Below are 20,268 nucleotides of genomic sequence, written 5' to 3'. Positions count from 1 at the left end.
TTGATTATATTGATTTTGTAAAGTAGTGGCTCTCAACCTGTGGGTCCCAACCATCAGGAAACATTTCTGATGGTCTTAGGACCTGAGACACCACTCAGTAACAAAATTGCAGTTATAAAGTAGCAACAAATATTTTTATGGTTGGGGATCACCACAACGTGAGGAACTGTATTAGACGGTCACAGCATTAAGAAGGTTGAAAACTGCTACTGTAAGGGAATGTGGATAGAAAATATAAATGCGTTTGAAATAAATGGTTTTGATGATTACAAATTCTTAAGTTTAGTAACTAATGCTTAATAAGAGTTTTAGAAGCTTTGGTTTATAATGATGTTAAGACACGTAAAACGGATACTTAGGGTTGGGGATAATAGCCCAGCTAGCAGAGTGCTTATCTAGTGGGCCTAAAGCCCTGGGCTTGAATTCTAGTACTTCATAAACTGGATAGCACTTGGGAGGTGGAGGCAGGAGAATCAGAAGTTCAAGGTCAGCCTGGACTACAAAGAGAATTGGGAACCAGCCAGGACTACTACATGAGACCGTGTTTCATAGACACACATGTAAAAATAAAGAAACAAACTGTACCCATATTTATACTTAAAATTCATGGATTTTAAAATTATTTAGAGGTTAAAAGTATACATAAAAATCTAAAATGTTTCTTAGTAATACGTTGTATTTCAAATAACCATGTATGTAAAAAGGCAAACATCTAAAATATTTAATTTTTAAATAAACTAGTTAAACAACTTTTAAATATATTATTGTTTTAAATTTTAGTTTCAGTCAGATGGAAGCAAACAAGAAGATAAAGAAAAAACGGTAAGAGACTGAAAATATTAAATAATGGGTGTGTTTGTCAAATGTAGCATGCTGAATATTTTACAATGAACAAGATTTAACTATCATCAGAAATAATTATTTTATAGTTTATGTGCTCAGTACAGCATCTGGCAGCTCAGTTATATTTTTCTTCTAAAGCCAACATCCTCTTTTTGAAGATTACCATATTATATAAGGAAAAAGGTTAAGCCCCTCATTGTTTTGCTACTTCCTTTGCATCTCACCACATTTGCTATCTCGGTTGGAGAAAAGACAATGATAGGGTGGGGAATTATATATATGTGTTATGAGATTTAAAAATGGCAATTCTTTTAAGACTGGTACTTCTATTTTAACGATATATTGAAATAAGACCCTTAATGACATATTTCTTCTTGCTTTCTTCTTAGGAAGTTATCCTTAGCTGTTTGCTTAGCATTACTGACCAGGTATTACTTCCATCTCTTTCTTTGATGGACTGCAACGCTTGCATGTCTGAGGAACTATGGGGGATGTTTAAAACATTTCCCTATCAGCATAGGTAAACACTCAGATTGTTGATTCCTGTTAATTAATTCTAGTGCACTAACTTTTAAGCACCTAATGTTTTCTAATTTTTCATTTAATTTTTTAAAGATACCGTCTATATGGCCAGTGGAAGAATGAAACTTATAATGGTCACCCACTTTTAGTAAAAGTTAAGGCTCAAACAATAGACAGAGCCAAGTATATCATGAAGTAAGTTTTATTGTTTTTTATATTAATCCTATTTATGTCTGGATATAATTTACTTTGTTTCAGCTATCTTGTTGAGAGTCTTAGAGAAAGCTCATAAATATTTGTTAGAGGTATAGCTAATTATATATTATAGCTAGAATGACTTAAGTTTTATGTAATCTTTTAATTACAAGTTAATATTTTATTTTTATTTTTAAGATTTATATGTCTAGGTAATTGGGCATATATATGCCATGGTATGCATGTGGAGGTTGGGGAATAACTACTGGAGATGGGTTTTCTCTTTACTCCATGTGTGCCCTGGGAATCAAACTGTGTTTATAAGAGTGATATTAATTATACTTTCTCGTAAATTATTTGAAGCTTATGAAAATTGTGTACTTTATGCTAGTATGGGTCTGTGTGTATGAACACTGTCTACTAGAAAAATAGCCATGTGCTTGGTCACAGTTGTTGCATAGACTATATATAATGGGGTGGGAAAATAGACAGAAGAAAATATCTAACTAGGAGAAGTTATTTTAGGAAGTAATTGTTGGGGAGACTGTAGGCTTGGTGCTTAAAAGAAAATTGTCCTAAACCTACAGATACAGTTTCTAGGTTATCAAAATCAGGTCAGGTTGAATATATCATAACATAGTCCATAAACACATTTATATACACATATATATGAGAATGATCAGGCTGTGTGTATGTGTTATTATTGTTTGTGCTAGGTACTAAGTGAGTGCTTTATCATTTTCTTGATTCTCTGTACTCTATAACAACAGCCTTAATTTTTTTTTTATCTGGAATAGCATAGTAGCTCATATTATTCCTCACTTCAAAATCCTTGGCCGACTTGACAGTTATTGGCAGGCTGTATGGCAAACTTTATGACATGGTGATGCGAGAGATACTCCTTGATCTTTCCTACCATATATCCTACCTCATTTCCTAATGGTTATACTTAACCAGCTGTACTGAGCTTACTTATTTACCTGAATGTATGAATGTAGCACACTCTCTGTAGCCTTACTTCCATTGTATGTCTTTTTTGTTTCCTTCATTTGTACAAGTTTTCCCTTAGCTTGCCTTTGCCTCTGCATCCGTGTTTCATTCTTAGAAAGTAAGCTCAAGTGTCAGTTCTCTGAAGCCTTCCCCAGAACATACTTCCAAACAAAATTGATTTGTAGATCTAGTACACCTTAGGAAAATTATACTAGCATTCTACTTAGGCACATTTCAATGAGGGTTTTTTTTCATTTTTGTATTTTTATAAAGTTCTTGAAAATTATATGGCCAAATGATTTCAATTTCGGTAAATGAGTATACAGATTTTATATGCAAGTATTATACAGCTTTATCTTTCTATGCCTAGTTCAGTTACCACAGTGTTCTCCCATTTTGTCAGTGTAGTGATTGACAGAATGTCCTCCCTTTTTAAAGCCAAAAAAGTGGTTCTCGGGCAGTAGCGGCAGGAGAAATGTGGGGGGGAAGAGATATGAAGGAAAGGAGAAATGTTGATCAAAGGAATCAATATTTCACTTAGAAGTAAGAAATTTTAGTTATATTTTCTACTGTGTGGTGATCAGTTAATAATAATAATGTATATTTCAAAATTTCTAAAAGATTAGTTTGAGACTCACAATATAAAAGTAAGTTTTTGAGGCAATAAAATGATAGTTTGACAGATTCCTTCTGCAATGCCTATATAGATAATGAACATCACATTTTGCCCTTATAAAATATATACATTTTTAAAAGGTATTCAGTAAAATGTCTCTCATCCGTTTCTCAATTCTCTTCAGAAAGAGAAATGTGAAGTAATCAGTATTTGGATTCTTATTTATCCTTTCGGGCATTTTTATGTATATTCAAGACAATATGATCATACTATCTTCACATTTCATATTATTGATAGGATATAAGTACTGCTTTCAGATTTCTTAGCTTTTTAAAAAGAAAGTTCTCGGGAGTACTGGCATACTCCTGTATTCCCGGTATTTGGCACTCCGAGGCAGGAGGACAATGAATTTGAGCCCGCCTTTATTTCCTACTGAGGTGAGACTGGCAGAAAAACCAACAAACAAAAAATAATGGGAGAATTTCAAAAATATGATTTGAAATATGAGTCTTTAGTTAGGCCAAATTTGAGAGCAAGAACTCTCATTTTTGTATTCCTGTGTCATAGAAGGCATTAATATAAATGCATATATGAGTACAACTATTTAGTGTAGAACAATGTGTGTAGAATTTTTAATATCCTTGGATTTTTGTTATATTTTAGCTGTAACTGTTTCACCAAACTTGGAGTTTGCTGCTTAAACTTTTTACACTGAGAATGGAGTATATTAATGTGTTGTTTGGGTAATTTTATGTTTTCAAATCATTCATTCTTTAAATGCTCATTGGTTGTGTTTTCTATGCATGAAACTCTGGTAGCTTGAAGGTTGAATGCCATCAAGAAAGTATTTCTTTAGTTTTGCTTATTTTTCCCTTCAGGGTAGTGAAGACAGAGGGAATAGAATAAAGTATATAGTGTATGTGAGAAGGGAGAGTGTAAACCCTGGCAAGTAGAACCACCCAAAAAGGTGGTGCTGTGTGAAGGCAGAGAATATGGAGTCAAGTTTAAACCAGTGGGCTCTCTTCTCCACTGGCAGGGAATGGGAATGGGAATGTAGGAAACAAGAAGAGGAAGCACCCCGTTATAACATTGTTTTAATTAATGGATTGCTTTTTATCACACCTATAGCTGTTTATAGAGTTTCTGCTTTTATTATGTAATCATCTCAGAAAAGCTTCCAATTTTGTGTAATAATTGTGTTGAGCTATAAGTTTCACTGATACAGGATTTTAGAATCTTGGAAAAAGTATACTGAATACAAAAGAAAGAAGTATGAAAGGAATGTAATTTGTTAATTGTAAAAATTATGTATCTTGAATAAGAAATTGAGAACTGTCAGGGTCCGAAGCCCCACTAATTCCTGAACTGATAAACAAAACCTGGTAAATCTAAAATAATTATGATTCTTTTAAAAAGTTATTTTATGTATTTGTATAATAAAGTAAGTTTTATTCTTAATAGATAACTAACTCTTAAACTTTGAAATTCCCTCTGAAAGTTCAACTTCTGCTGCAGAGTACATGAAAATGCAGTAGTTTGTATGGATCCATTTTGTGTGTTTCGGTTTTCTTCTCATGATATAGCAGAGCTTATCAGCAGCTGAGTAATGGTACTTAGTATGAACCTTGACATTTCTCTCCCTTATAGGCGTCTAACCAAGGAAAATGTGAAGCCTTCAGGAAGACAAATTGGCAAGTTGAGCCACAGCAATCCAACCATTTTGTTTGATTATGTACGTTTTGAAGTTAATATTTTAAGGCGTTTTCCTTAAATCAATACAAGTGGAAATGAAATGATGTAAATTTTAAGATGTTTTTGGAAAAAGCTGATGAAATGCCAATTTATGCTTAAAACAAAGCTTCATAATATTGATCAGTTTTCTAGTAATGTACAACAGAACTACTATATGTTTTAGAAACATCTGAATAGTGTTTCACTCTGATTCAGTTTTAACAGTGTTGTATTCTTTTTTTTTTTTGTTTTTTCAATACAGGATATCTTTGTATAGCCCTGGCTGTCCTGGAACTAGCTATTGTAGGCCAGACTGTCCTCAAACTCACAGAAATCTCCCTGCTTCTCTGCCCCGCAAGTGCTGGGATTAAAGGCGTATGCCACCACCGCCCGGCATTACCTATTTTTTTGAAATTATCATTATTGAAATTTTCATACAGTATATTTGGATCTTATTCTTTCCCCTCTCACAAGTCCTCTCAGATCCTTGCTACCTTCCTAGCCACCCAACATCATGTTTTTTTCTCTCTCACTTGGTAAAACAAAACACAAAAATCAACAAGACTAAAAATGTGTACCTGAAACAAAGAGCAAAGCGTCCATTTTAGAAAGACTAAGTAACATTTAAAACAGGAATAGTCTCTACCATTCCAAAATCCAAATTTAGACCTCTTGGAATTGTTTTCTAAATGGAAAATGTAGCCTTAGAAAAATGCTGTACAGAGCATTAATTGTAATATGTAATATGCTTTATTTATATTTATAAGTATATGCAAAATAGAAAAACCACTTTAATTGTATTATTTCTAATTTTGGATAAGTATGAATATTAATTAGCATATAAGTTTTTATTTACTTAATGCAACTTATTCTTTCTTGTTCTTCCAGATCTTGTCACAAATACAGAAATATGATAACTTGATAACACCTGTAGTAGATTCATTGAAATACCTCACTTCATTGAATTATGATGTTTTGGCCTGTATCCTTTCATGTGAAGCCATATATAGACATCATGTGTCCCTGTATTTAAATGCCGAATGTTTTAGTTATTCTTTCTGATTTCCTTAGGTAATGATCTAAGTTTGCTCCATTTGACTGATCAAACAAAGTATTAGAAGAGAAATTTTATGTGTATGTGTATGCATGCACATGTGTAAGAGCAGAGACCTTGTTTTCCCAAACATGTGGAATCAGGTGGAATGTCGCTTGTTAGAAGATGAGAAAGAGGGCAACAGAGAATCGATATACAATGAGTATAGTTATTTCTATTTCTCCCTCAAGATGTGGGGGTCTAAGGGTCTTTGTTACTGATGTGATATTTTTTTCTTAATGTGTGAAAGATTGTATTATTGAAGCTTTAGCTAATCCAGAAAAGGAGAAGATGAAGCATGATGACACAACCATCTCAAACTGGCTTCAGAGTAAGTGCTCTTCTTTTTTTAAGGCTCATAGTATTATTGGTGGTGCTAAGGAAGTGGTAATCGCCATCTTTTATTTGGTTACCCGGTGTTTTCCGTTTAGGGGCTTATTTCTCAAGTACTCTTGAGGATAATTGGCCACTCGGCTTGTTTTGTAAATTGTCTGAGACCTTGGGTCTGTATGGAGATTTATTAAGTACTTATTAACTTTCTTTACTCAAGAAACTACTTCTTACTATGATAGAATTTGAGGAAGCAATCTCTGGCCATACCAGCTTGAATGTATTAAGTGCCATCTGATCAGGGAAGCTAAGCAGGGTTGGGCTGGGTTAGTACGTAGATGGAAAAATTTAGGGGAGGCATTTGGGAGCTGACATTCCCTTTCTTTCTAACTTAGTGTTTTGAGAGGATGCACTCTTTCCTCTTGTAATGTATGTGAATCTGAATCTTTAGTGACTCCTATTGTCCTGTAAAGTTTGATTTTTCCTCTTAGAATATTGGGGACTGAATTTAGTCCCTCACACATACTAAGCAAGCATTCTACATTTACTTAGCCCATGAAATACTTAGTAAGTGCTACAAGTAAGTGCTTCAAGTCTTTTAGAATCAGGCCCTTACTAGTCTAGCACCCCACTCTACTTGTCAGTCTTTAATTCCATTAATACTGAAGTTTTGTGCCATTCATAGACCTTTTGTACCTTCTTTCCTCTACTTAGATACCCTTTCATGGTCATTCCTTTCATTCAGTTCATCTTCTGATTTCATCATCATTAGATTTCAAGCAAGAAGTCATTATTTTTGAAAACTCATTATTAGTGCAAACCATCCAGAAGTCTAATTTCCTAGTACTATCATAGAACCATATTTACCATATTCATTCCGTTTTCTGAATTTCTTATTGAACTCTAAGCTCCAAGGGCAGGACTATTTTGGTTTAATTATATAGGTGCTTAGCAAATAACTGTTAGATAAGTTCCAGACACTCATCCTCTTAGTCTTTCCTGGGGGTTTCCTCTCTCTTCTCTATAAGTGAAAGGAATTATTGGTTCAAATTGGTCTTTCTAGGCTGTGGAGATAGTTCAGCATTTAAGAGCATTGACTGCTCTTCCAGAGGACCTGGGTTCTAATCTCAGAATTGATGTGATGGTTCACAACCTTCTGTGACTCTATTTCTAGGGAGTCTGACACCAATTTCTGACCTTTATGGTTACTAGGCACACACATGGTACACAAACATACATGTAGGCAAGACCTTGATATGTATGAAGTAAAAATAAAAAGGTTTATGTCTGATTCTAGGAAAGTTGCTTGTTTCTTTTGTTGTCTATAACTGTAGCATGTTCTTAGATATAAACAGTCTGTTTTGACTCTGTTCTATGGGTGGGAATTTGGTTGTTTTGAGTTTGATTGGTATTCTACATGACTGAGTCCTAACTGATGGGTACATAGGTTGCATTATTGCCTAGTTAACCACCACCATCAAGTTATGTGATCCATCTCTTCAATTGTTTTGAGTTTGATTGGTATTCTACATGACTGAGTCCTAACTGATCAGGGTACATAGGTTGCATTATTGCCTAGTTAACCACCACCATCAAGTTATGTGATCCATCTCTTCAATTTGCCTCATCAGTAGGTTTATACTAACCTAAGGTATTATAAGAATTAAGATAATATGTTTAAATATGTATACTTAATAAACATTAGGTATTGGTATTGTAAAACTCCATTTAGTTTCATCAGTCAAAGCTGAATTCATATGGGACTGGAGAGATTGCTCAGTGGTTATGAGCGCTGGCTACTCTTCAAGAGTACAAGAGTTCCGAGCACCCACACGGCAGTCACAGTTACCCACACAGCATCTGTTCCAGGGATCTAATACACTCTTCTAGCTTGCTTAGGCAGCTGGTATGAACATGGCCACATACAAACATGCTAGAAAACGCAAACACACATGAAATAAATAAATCTTTAAAAATTTTTTCATACCTCATTTTATTTTAGAAATTGATTTTGTTGAAATTATACTAATACATTAATACTAATAAATTATAGTAATACATTTTGTTTACTTTTTATTTCATGTAGGTCTGGCTAGTTTCTGTGGTGCAGTGTTTCGTAAATACCCCATTGATCTTGCTGGTCTTCTTCAGTATGTAGCCAATCAATTAAAGGCAGGCAAAAGGTAAGTTATATGGATATGAAATTTAATAATTCAAGCACTTCTGGTGGATTTGGAATGTTGGCATTATTGTTACTTTGTCAGACTCATAGATTTTAACTGGAATGACTATTTGTATAATACATTTTTTAAGAGAGAGTCTCATTTGCAGTTCTGATTGTCCTCAAAATTCATACTTTTGTTTTCTCAACCTTTTAATTATTAGGCTTGGGTGTATATAGAATTAGCTTTTTTTGACACGGGATCTCACCATATAGCCCAGGTCATCCTAGAACTCACTTATGAAATCCAGACTGGCCTTGAATTCCTTCTTAGAACTCACTACGAAGTCTAGGCTGGCCTTAAACTCACAGTGGACTGCCTTTGCCTCCTGAATACTGGGATTAAAGAGTTGTTGCAAGGAGAGATGGGGGCCGCTTGTTTGTCCCAGCCGCCTGGCTAGTTTACACCCAAAATAACCACACAGAAACTGTATTAATTAAAACATGGCTTGGCCATTAGCTCTAACTTCTTTTTTTTTTTTTTAAATATTTATTTATTATGTATATAATATTCTGTCTGTGTGTATGCCAGCGGACCAGAAGAGGGCACCAGACCCCATTACAGATGGTTGTGAGCCACCATGTGGTTGCTGGGAATTGAACTCAGGACCTTTGGAAGAGCAGGCAGTGCTCTTAACCTCTGAGCCATCTCTCCAGCCCCTAGCTCTAACTTCTTATTGGCTAACTCTTACATACTAGTTTAACCCTATTATTCTGTGTATGGCCATGTGGCAGTGGCTTACCAGAGATTCTAACTAGTGTTCATTTTAGGCTGAGGATCCATGGCTTCTCTCTCTCTGCTTTCTTCCTCCCAGAATTCAGTTCTATCTTCTCTGTCCTATCAACTACTTGATAAGTTCCACCCTATCCACTAGGCCAAGGCAGTTTCTTTATTCATTAACCAGTGAAAGCAACACATAAACAGAAGGAACTGCTACACCAAAGAGTCATGTGCTACTATGCCTATCTATATATTGAATCTTAAATATAATTTAGAAATTATTACAGAGAGATTGTTTCTCTAGCGATATAATATTTGGCTACAGATAAAACACGTTAAAAGGACAGTTAACTTATTTTTACCATTAAGATTTTTGAGAACATGTTTAATAAGGAATATTAAATGTTCTTTTATGACAAAACATTACATTGTTGATTTTTTTTTTTACTACATTACACATTTGATAGAATGTTTCTTTAAGGGAGTATATAGTAAAAAATTACTTTTTGAATGTGAATTTAGTGATATGTAAGACTTACGTGATTTTTAACTTTCCTTTTTTTGTACATACTGTGGGGCCAGTGGCAATGCTTAGGCTTTGAATAAACAGCACCACTAGATTGATTATAATTAGATAACTATAGACACTTTCTGCTATAAAGTCAACAAAAAATAAAAGCTCTTTGGTGTTTCAAACAGGTGCTAAATTAATTTCCTACAGTGCTATTTTGGCTTTGGGAAAATTATAATATCTCGGTTTTGTTGGGACACTGTTGCTACCTTTGTAATCTCTGTCACTTCTGTATTTTACTTCTTTACTTCTACAAGCCATGAGAACACTAGTTTTAATCTATAATTTAGTTTGCTTTATTGTCAATACGTATTTGTGACCATTTAATTAAAACTGTTTTAATACATCTCAATGCTACATTGGTAGTTGTGTATTAGTTTGCATGAAACTGCCGGATTTGGGAAAGCATGACAAATTGAAAGGAATCCCCGATAAGAATATTAGAAAAGTATACCTTGTCCAATAATTTGTATACTCATAGGTGTGCTTTTACATTTGGAAAAATTATGTAATTAAAGAAAGTTATTGAAGTCACAAAGTGTTATTTTCATTGACAGTTCTGAATGTACATACCTAGCCAGGTGTTGTGGGAGATGCCTATAATTCCAGAACATCTAGGGGAGAAGCATGAATTTGAGGCTATAGTGAGATTATGTCTCAAAAAATGGATAACTGTTACCACATAGCTAGAACATGCTTAGTGTTTTTGCAAAATCTTTTACTTTAGGTTCAAGTACCACAGCTTGGCACTTTACTTTTTTCTTTCCTTCCTTACCCCCCTCTTTTCTAATTATATACCAGTATTGTAGAGCTGTATTCATTTTTCTCATTTGGAGTTTTAGTGAGATGGCTACCTACTGTAAGAAACTTATTGAGCATCATGAATTGGAGAAGGAAAATATTATTGGGGCAGCTGATGAAAATGAACTATGAACAATAGATTAAATATTAGAGTTACTCTAGTTGGTAATGGCTCTGTGCTAATGTGCATTCTTAAACATTTGAAGGAGCAAACGAGCATGGCTTAAATCATCTACTCTCCTGTTCATTCTGTAAAGTGTTCTGTGCTACTTTCTTGTCATTCTGACAAATTCCTGAAAGCAGCCATATGACACTGATTCTTTTCTACTCATTGTCAGAGGGTTCAGTCTGGAGGTAGCAACTATGATGTAAGGCAGAATATCACCACTTAAGGTGGTGTGGTTGGGCAGAACTATCACCTCTGGGAAGAGATGTGTGTGGGGAGAGGGAGGATGTGAGGAGAAGAAGGAGAGAAACAATACAACAGAAAGACACATAGAGGCAGACAGACAAAAGGCGTGAGAATGAGAGAGCAAGGGGTCAGGGACAAGATACTGCCCCTAAGAATATATCCCCAGGGACCTGTTTTCTCCAGCGAGGCCTCACCTAAAGTTTCAAGAATCTTCCAAAAATATTGCCACCATTGGGATCAAGGCCTTAACACATGAAATTTAGTAGGTGGGGAGGAAGGACAGGAAGTTTGGGTAAATAGTATCTGAATAGATTTCATATTACTTTTATTTTTTGTATCCTAGCCCCAAACTTCAAATTAATCCAGGTTAAAAAAAAATCAAAAGTAAACATGAAATATTTCTATTGTAGTACTAGAAGTGATATAAGTATTTCATTTAAAAAATAAAATAAAAAAGCAAGCCTTAGTGTTCCCTCTTGTTTTTTATGTTTAAATAAAGATTATCAGTATATTAATTATTTTGTATTTTTTATATTTGAAATTTTAACTGGTTTAATTTTTTTGTATTAGTTTTGACCTACTAATATTGAAAGAAGTGGTACAAAAAATGGCAGGAATCGAAATTACAGAGGAAATGACAACAGAGCAATTAGAGGCCATGACTGGTGGGGAGCAACTAAAGGCTGAGGTAAGAATTATTTTTCCTCTTTGTTGAACTTTGTTAAAATCAAATGTACTATGGTCCCACTATATCTATGGATTTGTTTTTCAAGATTTCTATTATCCACGGTTAACTACAATTCAAAATTAAAGAGAAAAGAATTATAAAAAAATAAATTATAATTTTTTTTAGTTTGAAGCCCATCCTGTGTAGAATAATGTAAATCTTTAGCCTTTCTTCTTGCTTACTTTGGTCCCATAAATTATCCTTTTGACCAGCATATCCATACTATACAAGCCATCTTGGGTTTTCATATTGGCTATGTGAATAGTAGTCTTAGTTATCAGTTGGCAGTACTGTAATATACTTGTATTCAAGTAACCTTTGCTTAAGTTTCCTAATTCTTCATCACTATGCCTAAATGGCATTGCATCTCATAAGAATGAATGCAATACAATAACATATTGGAGAGTGACTATGTTTGCATACTTTTATTGTATCATTCTGATTATTTTACTAATTGTTGATAATTACTTTCTGTGCCTAATTAGGCTTTGTCATAGGTATATGTGCATAAATAAAAGATAATATGTGTAGAATTTGGTACTATCTATTTATCCCCCTATGGATTGTAGAGCATGTTTCACACAAATGAGTAGACAATTCTATATGTGTGGTCATGGTATAGAATTCAAATAGTATGTAAGTTCCTAAAGCCTAATGTCAAGCCATATGTGTTCTTTCAAAACCACTGCTACCTTCTTTTTCTTGTTTTAGTTTTTTCAAAACAGGGTTTCTCTGTAGCTTTGGAACTTGTCCTGGAACTAGCTCTTCTAGGCCTGGCTGGCCTTGAGCTCACAGATAGCCACCTGCCTCTGACTCCTCAGTGCTAGGATTAAAGGTGTGCGCTGCCACCACTTGGCTACTGCTACTTTTCTTTTTTAAGAGCAAGGCCAGCCTGGTCTACAAGAGCTAGTTCTGGAACAGGCACCAAAGCTACAGAGAAACCCTGTCTCAAAAAAACAAAAAAAAAAAAATGGAGCTGTGATATACTAGTAACGGGATCTTTAAAGACTGAAAGTATAAAAGATAGTCACTCTAGAACCTGTCCTGAAACTTGCTTAGTTGACCAGGCTGGCCTCAAACAGAGATTCCTTTGTGTTGGCCTCCCAAGTGCTGGGTTTAAAGGCATACACAACCACTGCCTGTTTTTTTGAGAGTTTCCCTTGTAGCCCTAGCTGACTTCCAACTTGTATAGTTGAGGATGGTCTTGAACTCTGCATTCCAGGTGCTTGGATTGTAACTCCTAGGTCAGAAATTTTGTTTTTAATTTTTTTACAGTTTAGTTAACTTTATGTGCATTGGTGTGAAGGTGTCAGTTTCCCAGGAACTGGAGTTACAGAGTCATGTGGGTGCTGGGAATTGAACCCAGGTCTTCTGGAAGAATAGCCTGTGCTCTTAACTGCTGAGCCGTCACTCCAGCCCCTGGTCAGAAATGTTTTAAAGATTGTGTCTCAACTTTCTTCTATTTCTTTTTCCAGTGAGGCAATTTGGAGTACATTGCATATAGGCAGTAAATTTGTTTCTTCTGTTTGTATAGGGTGGTTATTTTGGCCAGATCAGAAACACTAAAAAATCTTCTCAGAGATTAAAGGATGCACTATTGGACCATGATCTTGCTCTTCCACTCTGTTTACTTATGGCTCAGCAGAGGAATGGAGTAATTTTTCAGGAGGGTGGAGAGAAACACTTGAAACTTGTTGGAAAGCTCTATGACCAGGTAAGCGAACAAAGCTTTGGTGTAGAGAGATTTTCTTAATCCTGATAAAATAGAGATTGTATTGTCCTTTGAAACGTATCATTTGTACATACCATATGAATGTGAAACATCTGTAATGTCAAATAGGATTTCCCTAAATGGGGCCTCTATTTCTGCATATTATGACATTTAAGAGATGGGTGTAGAAGAGGTTATGTGTAAGGTTTTCAGTTAATTAGATGTTCCGTCTTATGAAAGACCAGTATCAGATTGTTTGCTTCTTTTTTGATCTCTGGAAATCTGTAATTTCAGTTGCGGAAAAGTAGATATTATTTTTTACTTCTTAGTAATAAGATTGCTAATACTTAATATATTTTTGTGTGTAATATAATTCTATAAATAATGACAAAGGTGTTGACTTCTCATTATTTGTGCATATTGTTTTATAGGATTTTTAGATAAGTGTTTTGAGAGTCTCTTGGACAATCCTTGGTTAGCAACTAAAAGGGGGCTTTTCATACCCAGTGTTGGAGTTTTTGTTAATAGTCTGTAGCTCTTAAGGGCAGTATTGTCAGCTCAGATGATAAATTTTCAATAAACGATATAATTAAACATTGATTTGCATGTATTATGGGTATATTTATGTAGATAATTAATAGCATGATTCCTTATGACTTTTTAAGACATTCCTTTATTTGGCCCTCATTCCCTGTCCTTTTGTGTTTACTTTCCTCCCCGTCCTGAATTAAAGATCTACTTGTTCTCTCTAGTTCCCCCTTCAAGTCACTTGTATCCTATCATTTCTCTCTTGTTCCCCCCACCATAGTGGTCCCTTTTTACTTTCCTGATTTCTGCAGTTACTCCAGGTTTTATACTGAATATTTGTATAAATAAAATAAAGATGTAACTCAGGCTGGCCTTAAGCTTATGATTGCCCCCTGCTTCCTGAGTGTTGGGTTATATTATAGATATGTGTCATTGTGCCTAGACAGTGCATGTTCTCTCCCCCTTTTTTTAGGACCATATAGAAAACATATTTGACTAATATAAGTATATGAATATATAAGCTTTGTTTTAATTCAAAATTTTATTTGATATCTAGTAATTGTGCATGTTTATAAGGTACATTGCCATAATTCAGTTATGGTATCTAGATGTGTAAATGATGAAATTGGTAATTCCTTTTTTTATCTTTTATCATTGTCTTGAGAAATATTGAGCTCCTTTCTTCCAGACCTTTATATTTCACAAATTGCTATAAGCTGTAGCCAGTCTGTGCTGGCTGTACATAACTAGAACTTATTTATCCTATGTTAATAAATGTGCTTTGATATTAAAGATCCCCACATCTCCCTATCCCTTTTCCGGTGGCACTCTTAGCCTATAATAGCTACTCTTCCTCTCTTTTACTTTTGGCAAGTCAACATTATTATAGGCTTTATGTACAAGTGGGAATATGTGAAAATTGTCTTTCTGGCCCTCATGTATTTCACTGAACCCAGTGCTCTTCATTTCTGTCTCTGCCTGTACTGTTAAAAATCTGGATACTTAATTCCCAATCAAAATTTTGTCAAAATAATATACCTTAATCATTTGAAAAAGGGTTTATGTTGATTTTGTGAAATGTTAACATCTGTTTTTTTTTTTTTTGTCTTATTTTAATTTAGTGTCATGATACTCTAGTACAGTTTGGTGGGTTTTTAGCATCTAATCTGAGTACAGAAGATTACATAAAGCGAGTGCCTTCAATTGACGTGCTCTGTAATGAGTTTCATACACCTCACGATGCAGCATTTTTTCTGTCTAGGCCAATGTATGCACACCATATTTCGGTAAGTACTAACATCCTCATTGGCTTTCAAGAGTAATTCTAAATTCTTTCACAAATATTTTAGTTTTGGATACACTCTAATTTGATAAATTCAGATCTTCTCTCTTAGAGAATTACTCGTATTTTCTGTTTTTATTCTTGTCTCAGCAGTGAGCAGTACTGCTTCAAAAAATAGGTCTGTAGTAGGAGCTGTGGACTGCGTTCTTGCCACCCTGCTCCCAGCCGCCTGGCTAGCTTATGCCCCGAAATAACAACACACAAATTGTATTCATTTAAACACTGCCTGGTCCATTAGCTCTAGCTTCTTAATGGCTAATTCTTACATCTTGATTACCCATTTCTATTAATGTGTGTAGCACCCCAAGGTGCGCTTACCGGGAAGATTCTAGCCTATGTCCATCCTGGGTTGGAGCCTCATCGTGTCTGTCCCAGAGAGCAGAGCTATCAAGTCTGAGCTCACTTCCTCTTCCTCCCAGCATTCTGTTCTGTTTACTCCACCCACCTAAAGGCTGGCCTATCAAATGGGTCAAGGCAGTTTCTTTATTAGCCAATGACCTTCCTCCATCATAGGTCTTCCTGACTTCTTTCCCCATAGGGCTATAATCAATTCATGGAGATGCAGCATAGTCTCCATTTTCTGTTTACTTGGGTTCTGACCTTTCTGCTCTTTGTGTTTAGTTTTATACTGTTTGTGGTTTTTAACTGCAACATGGGGTGAAATGGTTTAAATCTGTCCTGTATGTAGTATTGGTCTCCTTCTCTTAAACTAAGATTCCCTCTTTATTCCCTGTAGGGATATGGGTTTGTAGCACAGGTCTCTAAAAAGACACTAAGGAGAAATGATAAGTTCATCTGATTATGTAATTGAGCATACTCTGTTAGTGTTTACTTTTGAACTGCTACGGTCTTATTTGATTTAATGACCATCTCAGTGCCATTATCCAGCAATTCCTGTCCTATATATTCTAAAGTGTTAATGGGAACAAGGGAGGCTTTTGTTTTCCTTTAGAATCTATCATTACAGAAAATTATATGCTGTCTATGTGTAGTTAATGTCTTGCATTCTTACCCTAACCACATCAGAGAAGTCTCACTTATAAAAACATAGGTCCTGATTTCTTGAAGAACTTAGGTGGAAGGATTGCTTTATTTATTTTGGGACTTTCATGTTGTTGCATTTTACTATTCTGAGACCTGGATGTCCTAATCAGTGTCAATGAATCCTAGCAAACAGGAATACCTGGTTGTTGTTGGCTGAGCTCTGGTCAGAAAATGGAAAAGATCATTCATACTTATGGCCTACTTTTTTTTTTTTTGCCATGAAAAATGTTGTCTTTTAGGAGTTGAAAAAAAATCTAATGAAAGACATGTTATTTAGGGTTTAGGAAGAAAGAAATATACAGTGGCATTTATATACTCCAGGCAGTAATAAATGTCTCCCAACTCACCCTATGTGGGTGACATGCCTCTTAGGAGAGGGAGTACCTCAGCAGCCTAGGGTGCAATTAGATGGGCATCTACCCCCCCCCCCCCAATTGACTTCTTAGATGAAATCCTCTCAGTGAGCCTCTGATGAATGTGGGAAAATGTATAAGAAAATGAGGAGAGGACCGAATGAATATAGGGCATACAGAGGACCCAAGAGTACTTCCAAGCACCTATGCTGGGAGAGTCTCAACCGCGCATAATTCTAGTTCCAGAGGATCTGCTGTCCTCTGCTCTCCACAGGTACCTATAAACATGCTACACAGACATTCTGTCTTTTGTCTGTCTCTCCCCTCCCCCACATACACACACAGAAAGACACAGTAAAAAATAATTTTTTTTTCTTTTCAAATGCTGAGAGAGAATAAGGGGTAACTGTATGTTCCCCTCCGTAAATTGGCTACCACAGGCCCCCTTGGAAATATTCAACCAGAAATGCTTAGATTCTTGTCCTGACAAAAAAACTTTTTAGACATAAATCAAAAGTAAAGTGGTACCCCTTAATTCTCTGTTTCACTGAAGATGTGAACCTAAGTGTTAATTTAATTTAGATAAGGGAAATTGGCATTGTAGATGAAGTATAACTATCTTTTTGATTAAGCCTATTTTTTGGACTAAATTCTAGTGGAAGAGCTACCAATAGAAGTCACAGATTCAGAAACACAGAAATAGGAAGCTTGGTGCTATTATATAGTCTTCTTATACATATAACTTAATTTTTACTTTTAATCATTGAGACTTAATCTTGAAACAGATTTGAAAGGGAGGTTTTGCTTGCTCCAGTTGTTCTAGAGATTTCCCAGTTAGGTAGTCAGATTGTCATTTGCAGGTCGTTTTAGCACTGTTTTGTCTCATGTCTCGTTAGAACCTTATCAGATGTCATTTTGCTCATTTAAATTCACATTAATTACCTTCAGCAAAATCTACTTTCTAAATTTAAAATCCTTTTTACCCTAGCTACTGTTCTTCTTGGTTTCTGATATAATTGGTACACTTTCCTATAGCTTGTGGGTTAGTAGCTTTATCAGTTCTGTAGTTTCAGTAGCTATCAGCATGTTCTCTAGCATGGGAGTAATCTACTTCTAGAACAGTCGCAGGATTCCTGGATTCTGCTGGACATATCATTGAATGTAATGGATATGATATTCTTTTAGTTCAGATGAGACTGTTACCTGTCAGTGTACAACTGAATCAAAATGTTTCATAGGTGATCGTCTGGTTTGGGGTTATAAGTTTAGCATGAACTGAATGATTTCAATGTTTTTCTAATATAAAGAAGCAACTGATTGTAGGACTTTTTGATGCCTAAATCAAGTAAAAATTTTTTGGCAAGAAGTATTTCATCATAAAATGGCTGAAAGACATGAGACAGTGTATTAATTTTCTTTGCTGCATTTGGCATATTTTATGAACTGATAATAATTATGTCAGTATCACTTCACTAGCAGATTCATTTTTTACCTCATGTAATTAAAAGTATAGCCTTCCTCCGATTCTCTCCTTAATTAGGACACGCCAGTCAGGACAAAAAACAAAAAAGGTAGCATCAATTCTCACATGATTTCAATTTAATTTACCACAGGTATGTATGGAAAATTTTATTTGGCTTGACAGTAGACTAAAGTAATTGGTTGCTTTCTCTGGAATATTGTCAGTTTCAGCATTGATGTCTTGCATTCTGGGGAACCCCTAAGTCTGGCAAAACTCAACATTTGGTCACTGAGGTGGTAGTCTCAGTAACTTTTCTTAAGGCAATCCAGCTTCTTGATACAAACCCTATTGCAGTTAGTTAGTAGGTCAAATTTTATTGAAAAAAAAAAACTAGTTAAGAACATGAAACTGAGGATTGGAACAGATTTTAGAGATAATTTATCTTGGAATAAGTGCTCTTGGTAAGAAACTAGAATTGCCATTACAGTTTTGTATAAGTATATATGATATGTTTTAACTTTTTCTCTCCAGTCAAAATACGATGAACTTAAAAAATCAGAAAAGGGAAGTAAACAGCAACATAAAGTCCATAAATACATTACATCATGTGAGATGGTGATGGCTCCTGTCCATGAAGCAGTGGTCTCCTTACATGTTTCCAAAGTCTGGGATGATATCAGCCCTCAGTTCTATGCTACATTTTGGTCATTGACAATGTATGACCTTGCAGTTCCACATACCAGCTATGAAAGAGAAGTCAATAAACTTAAAGTCCAGATGAAAGCAATTGATGACAATCAGGAAATGGTAGGTTTTATTATAGCAACACAAGTATAATTATGATATTTATGTATTATTGTCCGTGCTTTGCAATTATTTTAGTTCAATATTTTTGATTCTACAGTCTTGTTGATCTATAATATTTTAAATGAATTTAATGGTAACCCCTCAATGGATATAAATTATAATTAAGGAATAAAAAACATACATGCCTTTTCTAGTGAACACTCTCATAGCAATTTAAGGTGATTTGTTTGACTCCTATTTCAAGAGCAGGATAATTATTATCCATTTTATGTGTGTGTGTGTGTGTGTGTGTGCGTGCATAAGACCTTTTTTACTCTACTGAATGGACTTTTGATGTATTTGAAAAATGAGGTTAGTAACAAATTAGGCAGGTCCTGAAAATCAGGCAGAATAGTAAATACAGTATAATCTAGAGCTTGTTTAGACATCTCTTCTGGTGAATAACATGTAAAAATGGTACCTTAGAAAGATTATGAGAGTAATTTTAATAGCTATTTTGATAAGGGGAAGATTAGTCTAAGTCTAGAGACTGGTTGAGTGTCTTTTCTTTTTTTCTTTCTTTTTTTATTTTTTATTGAGAAAAAAAAAGTTTCCGCCTCCTCCCAGCCTCCCATTTCCCTCCCCCTCCTCCCGCCCTTCTCTCCCCCTCCCCCTACTCCTCTCCCCCTCCCTCTCCAGTCCAAAGAGCAGTCAGGGTTCCCTGCCCTGTGGAAAGTCCAAGGTCCTCCCCCCTCCATCCATGTCTAGGAAGGTGAACATCCAAACTGGCTAGGCTCCCACAAAGCCAGAACATGAAGTAGGGTCAAAACCCCGTGCCATTCTCCTTGGCTTCTCGTCAGCCCTCATTGTCTGCCATGTTCAGAGAGTCCGGTTTTATCCCATGCTTTTTCAGTCACAGTCCAGCTGGCCTTGATGAGCTCCCAATAGATCAGCCCCACTGTCTCAGTGGGTGGGTGCACCCCTCGTGGTCCTGACTTCCTTGCTCATGTTCTCCCTTCTTCTGCTCCTCATTGGGACCTTGGGAGCTCAGTCCGGTGATCCAGTGAGGGTCTCTGTCTCTATCTCCATCCATCGCCAGATAAAGGTTCTATGGTGATATGCAGGAACACGACAAGGCTGTCCACTCTCGCCATACCTCTTCAATATAGTGCTTGAAGTTCTAGCAATAGCAATAAGACAACATAAGGGGATCAAGGGGATTCGAATTGGAAAGGAAGAAGTTAAACTTTCGTTATTTGCAGATGATAT

General features: G+C 35.5%; 1 protein-coding gene across 3 annotated transcripts in view; it reads left to right on the top strand.

The window, feature by feature from the left end:
* Positions 1-20,268, top strand: part of Thoc2 (THO complex subunit 2) — a 112,725-nt gene that overhangs the window by 57,516 nt on the left and 34,941 nt on the right. For all 3 annotated transcript variants that reach the window (XM_050118846.1, XM_050118845.1, XM_050118844.1), the window contains exons 13-23: positions 781-822; positions 1,233-1,363; positions 1,459-1,560; positions 4,814-4,898; positions 5,786-5,879; positions 6,241-6,321; positions 8,407-8,503; positions 11,617-11,734; positions 13,308-13,487; positions 15,134-15,298; positions 18,745-19,020. In XM_050118846.1, the coding sequence (XP_049974803.1) occupies positions 781-822; positions 1,233-1,363; positions 1,459-1,560; positions 4,814-4,898; positions 5,786-5,879; positions 6,241-6,321; positions 8,407-8,503; positions 11,617-11,734; positions 13,308-13,487; positions 15,134-15,298; positions 18,745-19,020 (1,371 nt within the window). The remainder of the gene's footprint in view (positions 1-780; positions 823-1,232; positions 1,364-1,458; positions 1,561-4,813; positions 4,899-5,785; positions 5,880-6,240; positions 6,322-8,406; positions 8,504-11,616; positions 11,735-13,307; positions 13,488-15,133; positions 15,299-18,744; positions 19,021-20,268) is intronic.

This window comes from Alexandromys fortis, unplaced genomic scaffold (assembly GCF_014885135.2).
Source record: "Alexandromys fortis isolate MF-2015 unplaced genomic scaffold, M_Fortis_MF-2015_v1.1 scaffold_114, whole genome shotgun sequence".
In the NCBI taxonomy this organism is placed as follows: domain Eukaryota; kingdom Metazoa; phylum Chordata; class Mammalia; order Rodentia; family Cricetidae; genus Alexandromys; species Alexandromys fortis.
The sequence above is the reverse complement of the archived record's forward strand: the minus strand, read 5'-3'. Positions and strand labels throughout refer to the sequence as shown.